Source organism: Salmo salar, chromosome 17 (genome assembly GCF_965601325.2).
Source record: "Salmo salar chromosome 17, fSalSal1, whole genome shotgun sequence".
Lineage (NCBI taxonomy): Eukaryota > Metazoa > Chordata > Actinopteri > Salmoniformes > Salmonidae > Salmo > Salmo salar.
The window spans coordinates 12,693,883-12,712,094 of NC_138307.1; the positions used below are offsets into that span (position 1 = coordinate 12,693,883).

General features: G+C 43.1%; 1 protein-coding gene across 3 annotated transcripts in view; it reads left to right on the forward strand.

Moving 5' to 3' along the window:
* The window catches only part of LOC106575303 (uncharacterized), a 62,233-nt gene that overhangs the window by 38,886 nt on the left and 5,135 nt on the right, over window positions 1–18,212 (forward strand). Inside the window, exons 6-8 of one of the 3 annotated variants that reach the window (XM_082963459.1) lie at window positions 1,706–1,775; window positions 2,136–2,239; window positions 16,580–16,618. In XM_082963459.1, coding sequence (XP_082819585.1) covers window positions 1,706–1,775; window positions 2,136–2,239; window positions 16,580–16,618 — 213 coding nt within the window. Of the gene's footprint in view, window positions 1–1,705; window positions 1,776–2,135; window positions 2,240–2,852; window positions 12,974–16,579; window positions 16,619–18,212 lie in introns of those variants that run through there. The other 2 variants (XM_082963460.1, XM_082963458.1) reach the window with 2 other exon arrangements.

The following is an 18,212-nucleotide window of genomic DNA, read 5'->3' on the forward strand; positions in this document are numbered from 1 at the left end:
TCAGCCAAGACCTCAGAAAAAAATTTGTAGACCTCCACAAGTCTGGTTCATCCTTGGGAGCAATTTCCAAATGCCTGAAGGTACCACGTTCATCTGTACAAACAATAGTACGCAAGTATAAACACCATGGGACCACGCAGCTGTCATACCACTCAGGAAGGAGACACGTTCTGTCTCCTAGAGATGAACATACTTTGGTGCAAAAAGTGCAAATCAATCCCAGAACAACAGCAAATGACCTTGTGAAGATGCTGGAGGAAACAGGTACAAAAGTATCTATATCCACAGTAAAACAAGTCCAATATTGACATAACCTGAAAAGCCGCTCAGCAAGGAAGAAGCCACTGCTCCGAAACTGCCATAAAATAGCCAGACTACGGTTTGCAACTGCACATGGGGACAAAGATCATACTTTTTGGAGAAATGTCCTCTGGTCTGATGAAATAAAAATATAAATGTTCGGCCATAATGACCATCGTTATGTTTGGAGGAAAAAGGGGGAGGCTTGCAAGCCGAAGAACACCATCCCAACCGTGAAGCATGGGGGTGGCAGCATCATGTTGTGGGGGTGCTTTGCTGCAGGAGGGACTGGTGCACTTCACAAAATAGATGGCATCATGATGAGGAAAATGATGTGGATATATTGAAGCAACATCTCAAGACATCGGTCAGGAAGTTAAAGCTTGGTCACAAATTGGTCTTCCAAATGGACAATGACCACAAGCATGCTTCCAAAGTTGTGGCAAAATGGCTTAAGGACAACTAAGTCAAGGTATTGGAGTGGCCATCACAAAGCCCTGACCTCAATCCCATAGAAAATCTGTGGACAGAACTGAAAAAGCATGTGCAAGCAAGGAGGCCTACAAACCTGACTCAGTTGCACCAGCTTTGTCAGGAGTAATGGGCCAAAATTCACCCAACTTATTGTGGGAAAGCTTGTGGAAGGCTACCCAAAATGTTTGACCCAAGTTAAACAATTTAAAGGCAATGCTACCAAATACTAATTGAGTGTATGTAAACTTCTGACCCACTGGGAATGTGATGAAAGAAATAAAAGCTGAAATAAATCATTCTCTCTACTATTATTCTGACATTTCACATTCTTAAAATAAAGTGGTGATCCTAACTGACCTAAAACAGGGATTTTTTACTAGAATTAAATGTCAGAAATTGTGAAAAACTGAGTTTAAATGTATTTGGCTAAGGTGTATGTAAACTTCCGACTTCAACTGTAAATATATATATATATATTTTAATTAGTCTTTATATTCACTTGGACCCTTAACCCTGCAACTGTGCAGTCTCAAACTAAACCTATTTCTCACAAACACATATTGAGCCCATCATGAAGCCTGCTAGACCGTTTCCCATCATTTCAGCCCACATCTACTCAATAAGTCTAATTGTTTAAACTCAATATGTTAGCTGCCCCTGCAACTACCCGCAACATCTATAATTAAGTGTATGTCAATAATTTTAACACTTTTTGTTTCTCATATCACTTTATTTGTTTACCAAAGTTTTCCTACATAGTAAAGTAAAAAAAAAAAATGCAGGACTAAATTAACCGTACGTGGTAAGACAAATGCTGTTTTCATTGCGAATGAACATTCCACTTACACACCCTTTCTGATGTCTGTGTGTGAAGGAAATCAATTTGAAGAATTGCCTATTGTGCTCACCGCTTGCCTCCATCTCATTACAGGTGACTCATGATCAAAGAGTTCAACAAAGCAACGTGGCCTCCAGTTATGAAAACCATTATGATGAAACGGGTAGATTATAATACCATTCATATTTAAATTTGTGGCTTTTTTGATCACACCCTAGAGTGTACGCTGTATAGTAATGACTGTTGAAAAGCTGGAGATTATTCTCCAAGCCTAAATTACAGAGGAGGTGTGGAATTGAATTGTATTGCAGATGCTTTTCTATTAGAAATTCAGTGCATGGCCGCAAATTAAATCAAGGCATAGGAAGGTAAAAAATATTGCTATTGGGAATAGGGTAATCAATGCCACTTTCGGAATTGAAAATGGTAGGTTTTAAAGACACAATTTTACTTTCCTCCAAACCAACTGGGCTTCAAACTGAGAATCATTTAATGAGACAACTGCTTCCTGTTTCTATTTCAGTTAGGGTCATTGGAGGAGAGGACTTACCAAAGGTCTCCACTCAGGCTTTGAAGCAGCAGTATGAGAAGACAATCGAACAGGCCACGCCGGGCAAGCAAATTAAGGTAATGATGCAGTCTGTTTATCTACATGGCCATTATAGTGTCTGTGTTTAGACGATGCCATGATATCAACATCAAAGCAGGGGAATTCACTTTGAGGGTAGTGTGTACTGAGTAAACTGGATGACGTGAGAATTTTGTGTAAAAACAAACGTATTCAGAGATGTCATTATCTGCTTAAATCTACTCTACGCTTTTTTCTGCTATACTGTCCTCTTTTCCATTTCTCTCACTTCATATTCTGACTACAACTATCACTGTCCTTCTTTCCATCAATCATTAAACCATAGATTGATCTGGATTACAACCAGTTTCAATGGGCACCGATAAACCAGTCCTCCTCAGCAGCAGCTAGCTATGAAAGTTCCTCCATTGTGAAACAGTCATCCAGAGCTTCAGCAGCAACGAGCTATGAAACCTCATCCACTATGAGGACAGGGGCTGTCTCCTCATCTACCGCTGCCTCAGCCTCATCCACTATGAGGACAGGGGCTGTCTCCTCATCTACCGCTGCTTCAGCCTCATCCACTATGAGGACAGGGGCTGCCTCCTCATCTACCGCTGCCTCAGCCTCATCCACTATGAGGACAGGGGCTGTCTCTTCCTCTACCGCTGCCTCAGCCTCATCCATGGATTATGAGACCATGGAGCACTTCCCTCCTCCACCCACTGAACTAATGCCCCAGGAGGTCCCCGAGTGCTGTGACTCTCTCCCGCCTCAGGACCAGGGTGGCCAACAGAGATACATCTTCAACAAGGAGCAGTACTCCAAGCAGAGGAACCTCAATGAGCTGAAGCGCCTGTAAAAGCACATACACCCAGAGGTTCGGAGGACCATGGAGAAGGACTACTTCACTGACGTCACTGAGATCGAGCAGGCACAGCTGGATAGTGAAGATGAGATGACCGGGGAAGTCCAGCAGGCTTGCTATGCGTTTGAGAACAGTGGTGGTGATGAATGTATGAGCCCTGAGGGAGATTACCTGGAGTGGGACGAGATCCTTAAAGGGGAGGTGCAGTCCATGCGCTGGATGTTTGAGAATAAGCCGCTGGATACCATTAAAGATGACACCCCAGATGAGGATGATGAAGTGAAGAACATTGCTCAGCAGGAAATCATTGCAGGAAGTGATGTCAAATACACAGCCTGGATGTTTGAGACCCAGCCCATGGATGCGCTGCGTGCAGACACCCCAGACTCCACCGTACAGACAGGGCAATTGACCGAGCTGGCGAGAGGAGACGTACGAACAGCCACCTATCTTTTCGAGACCCAGCCACTGGATTGTCTGAATAAAATCTACCAGGAGGATGAGCAAGCCTTGGAGGTTGTCTTCACTAAAGATATTACAGGAGGGGATGTGAAAACAGCCAGGTATCTGTTTGAAACTCAACATTTGGATTCCCTCAGCCACACAGAGACCATTGAGGAGAGCCACTTCTTGAAACTGAAGTCAGAGCTTGAGGAGATCAAAGGGGAAGTGAAGACAACCACACGGATGTTTGAGACCCAGCCCATGTGTGTCATCAGGGGCAACTCTGGAAATATACTGGAGATCACCGCCATCCGCAGGGAGGAGATGGAGAAAGGAGATGTGAAGACCTCCCGCTGGCTCTTTGAGACCCAGCCTCTGGACATGATCAACAAAGACCCTGCCAAGGTGAAGCTGATCTGTGGAGTCTCCATGGAGGACAACTCGCAGGGAGACGTGAACCGAGGGAGGTGGCTGTTCGAGACAAAGACACTGGACTCCATTAAAGATGAGGAATGGCAAAGCATCAGGCAGAAGGAGGAGATTATTGGAGCTGATGTGCGGAAGCACTGCCTGGTTTTCGAGACACAGCAGATGGATACTCTGAAAGACAACGCCAATGCCAGACATTTACCCTCAGAGGCAATTGTAGGAGGTGATGTGCGATCAGCAAAACATCTGTTTGAGACAGTGCCAATGGAGAACCTGAAGGATCTGGCGGAAGTAGGGAAACTTCAGAAGATGGTTGCGTCCGAGGAGGAGAAGGGCGATGTTAGACATCAGAAGTGGGTTTTTGAAAGTCAACCACTTGAGAACATAAGGGAGGAGAAGAAGGAAATGACACGCTCTATAAACCTTGAAGAACTTGATAAGGGCGACGTCACAAATCATAAGGAAAGATTTGAAACCTTGGATTTAAGCAGATGTGAGGGGGCACAGAGAATTCAAGTTGAAGGTGTTACCAGTGGGTCTGTGAAATCAAACAAAGTTCTTTTTGAATCCACCCCGATGTATGCCATGCAAGACAGCGAGGGACACTACCACGAGGTGAAAACCGTGCGACGTGAGGAGATAGTAAAAGGAGATGTTAGAAGCTGCAGGTGGATGTTTGAAACACGTCCTATCGATGAGTTTGATGAAAGTAGCAATAAATTCCAGATTATAAAAGGTATATCAAAGGAGGAGATTGAATCGGGCGATGTCAAGACAGCCAAGTGGTTATTCGAAACTCAACCCCTCGATGGTATTAAACATTTCAGCAACACTGAAGAAGATGAAACTAAGACAAAGGAGAGTGTTGAAATTGAGAAAGGTGACGTGAAAACCTGCAGGTGGCTGTTCGAGACTCAACCAATGGATAATCTGTATGAGAAAGCAGATAAGGTGAGGAATGAGACTGAGGTTGAGGAGGTCAACAAAGGGGACGTCAAAACATGCACATGGCTCTTTGAGACTCAGAACCTCGATAATATCTGTGACCATTCAGAGTCTGAATCGGAGACTGTTCTCAAAACCTGCACTGTCAAACAAGAGGACGTCCAAGGCAAAGATGTGCATCACGCTCGCTTCCTCTTTGAGACAGAGAACCTGGAGAACCTCACAGGGGAGGAGAGTGGTGCCTTCAGGAGGGTGACTAAGATTGATGTCCAGTCTGGAGATGTGTCTAGGATGAAGTTTCTCTTTCAGAATCGGTCTTCCGACATCATGACCTCAACCTCATCTGAAACAATGCAGAAGCTGAAGACCCTTACGGCGGAGGAAATTCAGAAAGGAAATGTAGTGAACAACATGTGGCTTTTTGAAAACCAACCTATAGACACTATCCGAGAGGATACAGAGGAAGCCAAGGATACTCGCACCGTAACCGATGTGCAGGGAGGAAACGTTGGTCAAGGACGCTTCATTTTTGAGACTTACTCTCTCGATAAAATCCAGGAGGAGTCCACCGAGACTGAGATTTCAAAACTCCAGAGCATCATCAGGGACGATATAGAGAAAGGGGATGTAAAAAGCTACACCATGATGTTTGAAAATCAGCCACTGTATGCAATCTGTGACAAAGAGGGCCACTACCATGAAGTAACCACTATGACAAAGGAAGAAATCATGAGAGGAGATGTGGTGGGGGCCCGGTGGTTATTTGAGACAAAACCTCTGGATTCAATAAGGGACACAGACGACGTCTATGTCATCAAATCTGTCACTGAGGAGGACGTCCAGAAAGGTGATGTCAGCACAGCCAGGTGGAGGTTCGAAACACAACCTCTTGATGAAATCGCTGAGGACATGAAAGTGTTGACTAAAACAGTTGAAGATATCCAGGGTGGTGACGTGAAGACAAACAAACACCTTTTTGAGACAGATGAAATGTCCCAGAAGTATGTTAGAACTGTTAGCGTGAGTGAGATCCAAAAAGGGGACGTCAGGACTGCCTCATGGATGTTTGAAACGCATAGCATCGATAAGATCCATGGCGAGGGCTCAGAATATGATGAAATGGAGACAGTGACAAAAGAAGAAGTGATGAAAGGAGATGTCAAGCAGTCTGTGTGGCTCTTTGAAAAACAGCCGCTTGACAGCATTAAAGAGTCAGACGGAACAGAGACTGTTGTCACCCGGGAGGAGATCCCACAAGCAGATGTAAAGTCAACAACATGGCTTTTTGAAACCACTCCTTTAACCAAATTTAATGAGAACAGTGTAGAAAGAACTGAAATAATGGGGAAGAGCATCAAAGAGACCCTTGAAGAGCTGTATTGTCAGAAAATGGTTGACTCACAAGGGATTCTCATTGAGACGGATGAGATAGGAGATGTCAGAATGGCAAAATACAGACTCATGAACCAAGATGCTCCAGAAATCCAGAAGGAGGAGGTGATCAGAGGGGATCTGAACAACATCATGATGAACCTCCTAAACAGACGAGAAATGACAGAGAAAGGGATAGTCATAGACCAGGAAGAGAGAGGCAACATCAACACAACAGTAAAACAGCTATTCAACCAAGAAAAGGGATTCAATGTTGAGAAGGAGGAAATCCTCAGAGGCGACATTCAAGAGGCCATCAACAACCTACTGAAGGAGGAGGGCTCCTCAAAACGTGGAATTCTGATTCAAGAAGATGAAAAGGGAGATGTGCGAATGACTATATACTCCCTCCTCAATAAGGAAGACGGTGCTGGCATTGAGAAGGAGGATATCATCAAAGGCAATGTCAGTAGGACCCTTCACAGACTCTTGTCCAACCCAGGGTCAGAGGAATCTAAAAGGATAAGGGTGGAAGACACGGAGAGGGGTAACGTTAGCTTTTACTCCACCTGTATTGAATCTGGGGCTCTGGATTACCTCAGACAACTCCAGTTTGAACCTAATGAGGAACAAGAACAGGCGCAGAAGGAACGTATCATTGGCGGCGACATTATGGAAACCAAAATGACACTATGGAAGAATCAACAGCAGATTGAACGCACAGTAGCTGACGACGATATCGTCCCTGGTGATGTCAACAACACTGTGAAGGTGTTCATGATGGAACCTGCTCTCTTGCTGGAAAACCTGCAGAAAGAGGAAATTGTCAAGGGAGACCTGAGGGCGGCCCTGGACTCACTGACCAAAACTATTAGCAAGAGAGTCGTGATAGAGAAAGAGGAAGTGGTGAAAGGGGACCTGCACACCACTCTGAGGTCTTTGGAGGATGCTCAAAACCAAGCCAAGGAAATGGAAAAGCCAGAAATTGTCAGAGGTGATATCCGAGGAGCCCTCCAATCATTAGAGAAATCGGCGACCACCAAGACTGAGGTAACTGTTGAGGATTTAGTGCCCGGCGATATCAAAGGCACCTTGAAATCACTAGAAGAGGCTAAGCAGGCAGTGAAAGAGATGGAAAAGGAGGAGATTGTAAAGGGAGACATTCATACTGCGCTGAAGGGTTTGCATGAGGCCTCGAGTGAGAAAAAGCTTTACCAGCACCAAGTGAGTGAACAGGGGGACGTGAGAGGCACAATACAGCTGTTACTAGAACCATCCACATCCCCACGAATGCAACGCAGGGGAAGCACTGAGGGAGATGTGAAGACCTCCATAAAATGCCTCTACGAAGGGCAGGGGCAGGACCAGGATGAGGAGCAATCACAGATGGAGAAGGAGGAGGTCATAAAGGGAGACGTTAAAGGAGCGATAAAGAATCTGATGCAGAGAAAAGAATATTCCAATCGGAAAGTACGAAAGTATCCTCCCAGAAAAGCTCCCAGAGCTCATGTGAAAAATCCATTACCCACACAGCAAGTGGTGGACCATGAATACTCAGATGTGGCTAAGAATGAGAACGTCACAGTCAATCTAGCCCCTGCTGTGAAAAACCTGTCTCAGAGTCAGAGCAGTAAATTACAGGACACCACACAAAAGCACACTGAGATGTACACCGAGAACAAATCAGTGAAGAGCAGCAAGACCCTCACCCAAGAGGAACACTCTATGACAACACAGGTCCAAACAGTAAATATTATGGAGGCCTCACAGCAGGAACATGGAAAAGAACAGACTCAAGTTAAAGAACAGACACATGTTAAACAACAGAGTGTGAAACTGAAATTGCAACCCCCTCCTAAGCACATGATCATAAAGAAGAAAAACCTGACCAATCAGATGACTGATAATACATCAATGAATCAGATGACAGAGATTAAAGCAGCCAATCAGATGACTCTGAATCAATCAGCCAATCAGATGACTTTGAATCAATCAGCCAATCAGATGACTGTGAATAAATCAGCCAATCAGATGACTGTGAATAAATCAGTCAATCACATGACTGAGAATAAAGCAGCCAATCAGATGATTGTGAATAAATCAGCCAATCACATGAGTGAAAATAAAGCATCCAATCAGATGACTGTGAATAAATCAGCCAATCATATGACTGAGAATAAAGCAGCCAATCAGATGATTGTGAATAAATCAGCCAATCATATGACTGAAAATAAAGCATCCAATCAGATGAGTGTGAATAAATCAGCCAATCATATGACTGAGAATAAAGCCGTCTCAGACATAAATGTGACGAAAGAAACACAGAGAGAAACACAAGTCTCAGACATGAACGTGACAACACAGGTCAAAACAGTCAATATGTCTGAGTCCTCACAGCAGACACAGGTTGAAGAACAGGCTGTGAAACAGAAAACACCACCAGCCCCTAAGCCCATCTTCATAAACAAGAAAAACATGACCAATCAGATGACTGATAATACATCAACGAATCAGATGAAGGAGATTAAAGCAGCCAATCAGATGACTGAGAATAAAGCAGCCGCAGACTTAAATGTGATGAAAGAAACACAAAGCACATCTCAAACTATTATTGTTTCAAAGCAAACACAGGAAACAAAAACAATGAAACAGTTGCAAACAACAGTGACAGAGCATAAGACTGTCACACAAAAACACAATGTCAAAAATCTGAATACAAATTTCCGGAACCTGGACATGAAGGGAAAAGGTATGCTAAAGAAAGGGACGCCTGAGATTCATTTCCCCCCTCCTCCCACGTCCTCGCCTCCACCCTCTGAGTCTGAGATGTCTCTTCCTCCCCCGCCCTCACCAGTGGCAGGCTGCCCAATGTCCCTGTCAAGCCGTAGCCCAATGTTTCCCACATCCCGTCCCCTGATTATGAGACAGGACAGTGACCTTCCGCCTCCACCTCCTCCACCCCCAGTAGAATGCGGGGAGCCCGACTTTTTCCCTTCTCCCCCACCCCCACCCCCACCCTCCGTGGCAGGGCAAGACTTTCTTCCTCCACCGCCCTCACAGCAAGAGCTAAACTCAATGCCACACCAAGTGCCTACACCACCACCTGGAAAGCCATTTAAAGCTAGGCCTTTATTCAAAATCCCAAAACCTGAGCCACCCAAGCAACCAATACTGGTCAAACCAAAATGGCAGAAAAAGCAAGTAGCACCACCACCGCCTCCTCCACCTCCTCAGCCAATGACAGTTCAAGCAGAACATAAAGAGGAAGGAGTAGTCCAGGAAGTCAAACGTGAAATCAGTTGTAAACAGGAAGAAAATACAAATACTACCAACACACAGGTTCAATCTGATTCTACAGTGTCCATGACTAAAATCCCTTCACCAATCCCAGTGGCAAAACCACCACAGGAAGAGTTGCCACGACCACCTAAAAAGGTATTCGTCCCTCCAATCAAAATACCCCCACCTACAGAACCTGCACCAGTGGCAAAACCTAAACCATATGCCCGTAAATTCAAAACCCCACTGATGCTGGCAGAGGAAAGGTATCGTGTGCAAAGAGAGGAGGCTGAGAGAAACAAGTCACAAGACACAACTCCCGCCTCTTCACGAGTCACATCTCCCACCTCTCCTCCAACTAATATGATGCAGATGATGGGCTCAACCAATGTTGCAAGTGAACAACACTCAGATGCACACAAAACAGAGCAGTCAAAAGTGACCTCAGAGGTAACACATGAACAGGCTGAGGAAACTCACTCTAAAAGCAAAGTACGCACAGCATCACAAGAGCCGCCCACGAAGAAAGCTCTATCACATATCCCCCTGAGCAAACCTTTGATCTCCATGGTAAATAAGGAATCAAACTCTGAATCTGGAAATATTTCCTCAGATAAGAAACACATTACCATTGATCAGTCCTCTATGGTCTCTTCTGGGAAAGAACTCGCCTCATCTGTTGCCTCCAGAAAACATCAGGCTGTTTCCTCTGGCAAGCATCAGTCTGTTTTCTCTGGCAAGCATCAGGCTGTTTCAGTCTCTGCTGCTCACTCTCACCATGAGTCCAACATTAAAGTCCAATCTGGCTCTAATGTGATTTCGTCCTCAGTAGCTGAGCAGCAGAGTGGTATGACTGCTATCTCACAGTCTATCATCTCCACTCAGAGCATTGTCCAGGAAAATGTAAATCTTCAAACCCAATCCGCCATCACATCCGAAGCAGAGAATGCAAAGAATACTAACGCCTTTCTCACACAGGAAGTAAAAAATATTCCATCTCAGCCCACCAAAATCAAAATTCCAAAAGTGACACCAAATTTCAAGGTGAGAACAGTGAAGTTGCCAACAGAGAAGATGGAGGAGAAAAGCGAGGTGGTGGAAAAAGATCAACGAGCAGTGAAAAATGAATTACATGTACATCAAACGGGTATGGAGACTATTTCTAAGAGTGAGACCAGAGTAGTTCAGGAGAGCACCCAGATGGCCACCAGTAGCTCAGCAAAAAATGAAGTAAAGGTGGAGATGAATGTGACACAGGAGAAAGCTGAGGAGGTTGAGAAAACTGCAGCTGCCAAGGAAACAAAGCTGCAAATCCAAATGAAGACAAAGGCAAAGCAGAAAGGAATTAAAATCCCTTTGCCCAAAGAGCCAAAGCTAGTTCCCATGCCAGTAGCTCAAGCTCCAGGGCACTGCCACATATCTGTCTCCCATAGTCAACAAAGCATGCAGGAACAGCACATTCAGAAGCACGAGCAAGTGATTGTTAATGCGAGAGTAGTTCAACAGAGCTTCCAGAAGCAGGAACAGCAGGTTCGCACACCGAAGCAGCAGGTCAAGTCTTTCCAACAACAAGGAGAAGTAAGCAAAATGCAGCAGCATCAAGAGAGGTCAAAGGCAGAGTCTAAGGCTGTCTCCATGAACATTGCAGGGAATGAAACAGCTCAATCAATGGTGGAAAGCACAGCTCAATCAGTGGAGGAGACCACAGATTCAGAGAAATGTGTAATGGTACAGAAGTTGCTATTTAACATTAAGCAGCTTCATCCAGGTAAAATGGATTCAAACTCAGTGAGGACAATACTTAGTGAGGTCCCTGACTGGTTGATGAGGGCGGAGGAAAAGCGTGATTTAACACAGGTTGCTGTTCAGCAGAATAAGAAGAAGCTCACAGAGATAATTTTTCGTGTGAGAAACCTAGCACAAGCAAAACTTGTATTCTTAGAAGGACACATGGCAGCCATGGCAAAACAGGAAAGTGAACCCGCACCTGCCTCATCACCTGCACCACCACCTGCACCACACCATGCACCACCACCTGCATCATCACCTGCATCATCACCTGCACCACCACCTGCACCACACCCTGCACCACCACCTGCATCATCACCTGCAAAAGCACATGAAAAGAAAGGATTTGGAGGAGCAACTGCCAAGATATCTAAAATAAGCATTGGCTCGTCAAGAGTCGAAACCTATAAGAAAGTGGTTGAGGAGAAGAAGATCTCTCATGAGAGCAAAAAGCCAGAGCTGACTGAAGTAAAAGGTCCTGATCCCAGAGTTCCCTCTCCCATGCTTGCAACGCGAACACCTTCACCTACCTTCATAAGCATTGAATCAGTGAGGAGAACAAACTCACCCCTCATAGTGACACCCTCACCTCCTCCGTCATACAGGTCTGGTGCCACCCCAACCCCACCACCTCCCCCTCCCCGCACCCCTACCTCTCGGTTCTGTAGGGCCACACCCTCTCCCACCTTGAGCCGCTCAGAGAAGCTAGCCAAGTTGAAGGACTCCACTGCGAAGCTCTCTCGGGGCATGACCCCTCCCCCACCCATGCCTGAGTTTCTGATGACAGAGCAAGCCTCTGACAGAGAGGATTCCCCAGCGCTGATTGAACCTGAGATCCACATGCAGACACAGGAGATGGAGACTGGGACGACGACTCCGGATGTGGCTGATATGGTTGACTCCATGATGACTGTCAGAGACAAAAAGTTCTTCTTTGAGGAAGCTCAGAAGGCAGAGGTGAGCAGGACATACATGCGGAAGGACCCCATAGAAATCCCAGAGCGCCTGGGTCCAGATGATATAGAGGAAGTTCCTGAGGTTGTGAATATAGACATAATGAAAGAAGATCTCCCTAGGCTTGACCTGTCAAAGCTGGTCAATCAATTTGAATCCCCACAACCAAAGCTGTACATCAGAAAAGATCCCATCATCATCACAGATAGACTGGGTAGTGACACTGAAGATCCAGAGGCAGACCCCAAAACGCCAAAAACCGATGAAACACCTGCCTTCAACATCAAGGCCATCAAGAATGCCTTTGACTTGGGTGATCGTAATGCTCTCAAAGAAGTGAGAGAGAAACAAGAGGAGAGAGAGAGGAGAGAATCAGAATCTGCCGAACCGACGGGGCACTCCAAAACAAAGTCCGTCACTGAGGAGTTCTCTGGCATGGATGAATTTGGCACCGTAACAAGAGGGGTGAGGAGCGAGACCAGCATGCACTCTGAGAGCCACATGACCCGCCCCCTGCCTCCCTCTTATGCCGACGTGGTGAAAGGGACGGTTGAAGAGATGGCAGTTCCTGTGGAGGCCGCCACCGAGGACCTACTGAAGAGCTTCCACCAGTCCTGGGCCGAAAGCGAGAGTGTGTTCCAGAATTTGGGATTCAGTGTCTCAGAACAGAGGACATCACAGATCGTAACACACCAGCAGGAGACTGTCGTGACGGGTAAACCAACGTGTGGAGCATGAGGGGAGACTAATAGAGCGTGATGGTGTGTTTAACATATTTTTTGTGTGATAGTAAAAAACTATTAACAGTACCTTCAAATTCAGCATTAACGTTATGCATCTGCACTGGTTTTAATGATGCATTTCCCCTTTGTTGCTCTTCTTCTTTATTTTTATCTGACAGACACTAACACTTCTAAAGCATAATGAATCTAATGGGTACTGACAGTCTGTTTAGAATGCATTAAAACAAAGCAAGAGAGCGCCTCATGATGTGCTTGTCTACAGGGGGGTGGGTTTTGTTGATGCCTAAGATATAGAGCTGCTTTTGCAAAAAGCAGTGATGGGAAGTTATGGATTAATGTTTTCGTGCTTGTGTGAGGATGTGGTTGTATATTTCTAATTATAAACTGGGTGGGTTGAGCCATAAATGCTGATTGGCTGATAGCCGTGGTATATCAGACCGTATACCACAGGTACGACAAAATATTTATTTTTACTGCTTTAATTACGTTGGTAATCAGTTTATAATAGCAATAAGGCACCTCGGGGGTTGCGTCGTGTCTAAATACAGCCCTTACCCGTGGTATATTGGCCATATACCACACCTCCTCGGGCCGTATGCTTAAGTATAGAATTAGCATGTATATTCCATAAAAAAGTAACAAGTTATATGATTATTCTGATTAGGATTTAAAGCTGCAATATGTAACTTTTTGGGGGACGCGACCAAAGTCACATAGAAATGTGAGTTATAGATCTCTCATTCTCATTGAAAGAAAGTCTAAGAAGCGGTAGATATATTCTATCTGTGTTATTACAATGCTTCCATTTCTTAAGTTTCGTTTTTGAGTCTTTCACTTTTGGTTTTGTACACCATCTTCAAACAGCTGAAAATACAATATTTTTGCTTATGTAAAGTATATTTCACAGCGGTTTAGATGGTACAATGATTCGCTACACTATATTCACTTGTTTTGTCACTAAAAATGTAATTAGGTGAACTATTCGAATTTTAGCAACCAGGAAATGGCAGCGCGATTTCTGCGTAGTGCATCTTTAAATCTAAATTGAAATGATCTAAACATGAACTACAATTTATAATGGACTCATATAGTATAATATAAAGTCTTCATGAGCACTACATACAGTGGGGTCCTAAACCCTTAATAAAGATGAGAAATAATGACTGAATAAAATAAACAATTAAAATACTGAGCTACTGTATATTGTATGCTACATTTTATGGGGAAATTATATTATTTTATAATAATACAATTGCTCAGAGAAAGAGATTTTATTGAATAAGTCATATACATTTTTTTTTTTTTAATCTTATAAATAAAGTAGTCAAAAGTTGAGTTTTTGTTCCCATATTCCGAAACGTGACCCTACAAACTTGTTGGATGCATTTGCCTAATTACATAGTTTTGGTTGTGTTTCAGATTATATTGTGGCCAATAGTAATGAATGGTAAATCATGTATTGTGTCATTTTGGATTCACTTTTAATGCAAATAAGAACATAATATGTTTCGAAACACTTCTACATTAATATGAATGCTAGCAGGATTACAGATAATCCTGAATGAACCCTGAATAATGATAACCTATTATTGGTTATGGAGAGAGGATAGCATGTCTTGGGGGTATGATCTTTGACCTTCTGTAACTTTCTCACTCATCATTATTCACATTTCTATCAAGATTATCTGTAATCCGTAGTCATTGCGTGCTAGGAATATGGGACCAAATACTGAACGTTCTACTACTTTATTTATTTAAGAATCTTTAGGTGTTTTTTTAGAGAGAAAAAAGTATTACTTGTTAAACAAAATATCTTTCTCTGAGCAATTGTATTAGTGTAAAATGATATAATTTCTCCATTTGTTTTTGCATACAATAGAGCTCAGCATTTGAATTCTGTATTTTATACAGTCATTATTGCTGATCTTTATCAAGGGTGTCTGTAACGGGCGTCGTAAGGATTGGACCAAGGTGCAGCGGGAACGTGTATACTCATCTTCTTTATTAAATCAAAAGAAGAAAAAACAAACAAATCACGTATACAAACCAACGACCGACACTAAACAGTCCTGTCAGGTGCACAGACACAAAACAGGAAACAACTACCCACAAACCCCAATAGCACAAACACCCCTATACATAGGACCTTCAATCAGAGGCAATGAGGAACAGCTGCCTCCAATTGAAGGTCAATCAACAAACCCTAAACATAGAAGTAGAAAACTAGACTGAACATAGAAAAAAAACTAGCCTAGAACATAGACCAAAAACCCTGGAACACTCTAAACAAACACCCCTCTTACATAATAACATAGCCCAACAAACCCCGAACCACATAAAACAAACACCCCCTGCCACGTCCTGACCAAACTCCAATAACAAATAACCCCTTTAATGGTCAGGATGTGGCAGTGTCGGAACCGACTGTAGATGTTTCACGAGTCACCTATAAAGCACTATATAGATGGTTAACATAACTGCTCCATATGTAGGGTGCACTGCTAAATGCATAACACACTATGCTAATTCTCCCAAAAAGCTGTGTTTATAAAGGGTGACATGATGTATGCTTATTGGTAGGGACCGGACGATACCAGTATCGTGATACTCATGAGTATAATGGCAAGGAAACATAACTGAAAGCGGATTTAATTTATTCAGGAAAACATCCCTAATGTTGGAAAAAACATCATTATGTTGTCACCCAGTCGTATTTATTTTCCAAGCTATAGCACACAATATTTTAAATACAGCCGATTTTTTTAAGGACCAGCGTGTTTGGTCTGCTTCGTGTTTTCATTTTTGGCATGTAAAAAATATTGCGATATTGGTATCGTCACAGCCCTACTAATTAGGAGGCAATTCTGATGGTGACATTACTTGTCTTCAGGAAAGCCCTCAACTAGGGCCTTAAAAGGGGATAGAAAGCAGACAACCGGTATTATAACACCTACCACCAAGTTACATCTTTCTCAGTGCCAAAATGTACAGACAGACACGTGGACCCAGTCACCACGTATAGTCATACACACAAATGTTTGAATGGAATAGGTAGGCCACATGGTGTATGCTACATATTTACTTTGACATTGCCTTGTTGTACATACCTTGCATGAAGAGGCCTCCATCTACGCCACAACAATCATTGCGATCTGATGTCACACACCCTATCACACCTAAAGTAACCAATCATTCCCGATACTACCTTTATAATAGGGTAGATTCATTTAGATCACACTCATGACTACTTTGTGTAGTGCTTTGTCATACTTACTTTAAAGTGACACACCTATTGACATTCATAACACATCCAAAAAGATCTTGCTGCATCGTGCTTGGTTCTGCCCACATCCTTGCTTGCTCTGCCCATATTGTGACAATCATTCCTATTGGAAACAATGCATCTGAACTACATTAGGTTAGCTATAAGAATCTTGGCTTTAGACATTCGTAAAACACAGATGCATGCTGAATAAGTGTGTTACAGACCTCGGACATGAGGTCTCATACACTTACAGCTATTAACAGCCAAGTTAATTGTCCTGTTATTGACCTCTTCTTTTATCTGTTATAAACAGATAAAAGAAGACGCAGGAGAAGAGGTTTTGGAAAAGAAGGTAATCTGTTTTTTGAAAATTAATAGGAAACCCTTATACCCTTGAAATTAGCAAAGCCAACAGGCCTGAACAATACCTTGTTAGATAGCTAGCTTAGATATTATTTCAAAATACCCTACCCGCTAACTAGCCAAATAGCAATTCCGCTAGGCTTGTTTTCTTCCAAATTATAACTAGATAAAAAGTCACGTTAATGTGTCTGGGTGAACAATTATGTTACAGGAGCTTTATTTTTAGAGGGCGACCGATTAAGATTTTTCCACGCCGATACCGATACCGATTATTGGATGACCAAAAAGGCAGATGCCGATTAATCGGACCATTTTTATTAATTTATTTGTAATAATGACAATTACAACTATACTGAATGAACACTTATTTTAAACGAATATAATACATCAGTAAAATCTATTTAGCCTCAAATAAATAATGAAACATGTTCAATTTGGTTTAAATAATGCAAAAACAAAGTGTTGGAGAAGAAAGTAAAAGTACAATATGTGCCATGTAAGAAAGCTAACGTTTAAGTTCCTTGCTCAGAACATGAGAACATATGAAAGCTGGTGGTTTCTTTTAACATGAGTCTTCAATATTCCCAGGTAAGAAGTTTTAGGTTGTAGTTATTATAGGAATTATAGGACTATTTCTCTCTATACGATTTGTATTTCATATACCTTTGACTATTGGATGTTCTTATAGGCACTTTAGTATTGCCAGTGTAACAGTATAGCTTCCGTCCCTCTCCTCGCTCCTACCTGGGCTCGAACCAGGAACACATCGACATACAGAGCAAGGGGAACAACTACTCCAAGTCTCAGAGCGAGTGACGTTTGAAACGCTACTGCGCGCACCCCGCTAACTAGCTAGCCATTTCACATTGGTTACACCAGCCTAATCTTGGGAGTTGATAGGCTTGAAGTCATAAACAGCGCAATGCTTGAAGCACAGCGAAGAGCTGCTGGCAAAACGCACGAAAGTGCTGTTTGAATGAATGCTTACGAATCTGCTGCTGCCTACCACCTCTCAGTCAGACTGTTCTATCAAATCATAGACTTAATTATAATATAATAAACACACAGAAATATGAGCCTTAGGTCATTAATATGGTTGAATCTGGAAACTATCATCTCGAAAACAAAACGTTTTTCCTTTCAGTGAAATACGGAACCGTTCCGTATTCTATCTAACGGGTGGCATCCCTAAGTCTAAATATTCCTGTTACATTGCACAACCTTCAATGTTATGTCATAATCACGTAAAATTCTGGCAAATTAGTTCGCAACGAGCCAGGCGGCCCAAACTGTTGCATATACCCTGACTCTGCATGCAATGAACGCAAGAGAAGTGACACAATTTCATCTGGTTAATATTGCCTGCTAACCTGGATTTCTTTTAGCTAAATATGCAGGTTTAAAAATATATACTTCTGTGTATTGATTTTAAGAAAGGCATTGATGTTTATGGTTTGGTACAGTCGTGCAACGATTGTGTTTTTTTCTCGTAAATGCGCTTTTGTTAAATCATCCCCTGTTTGGCGAAGTCGGCTGTCTTTGTTAGAAAGAAATAGTCTTCACAGTTCGCAACGAGCCAGGCG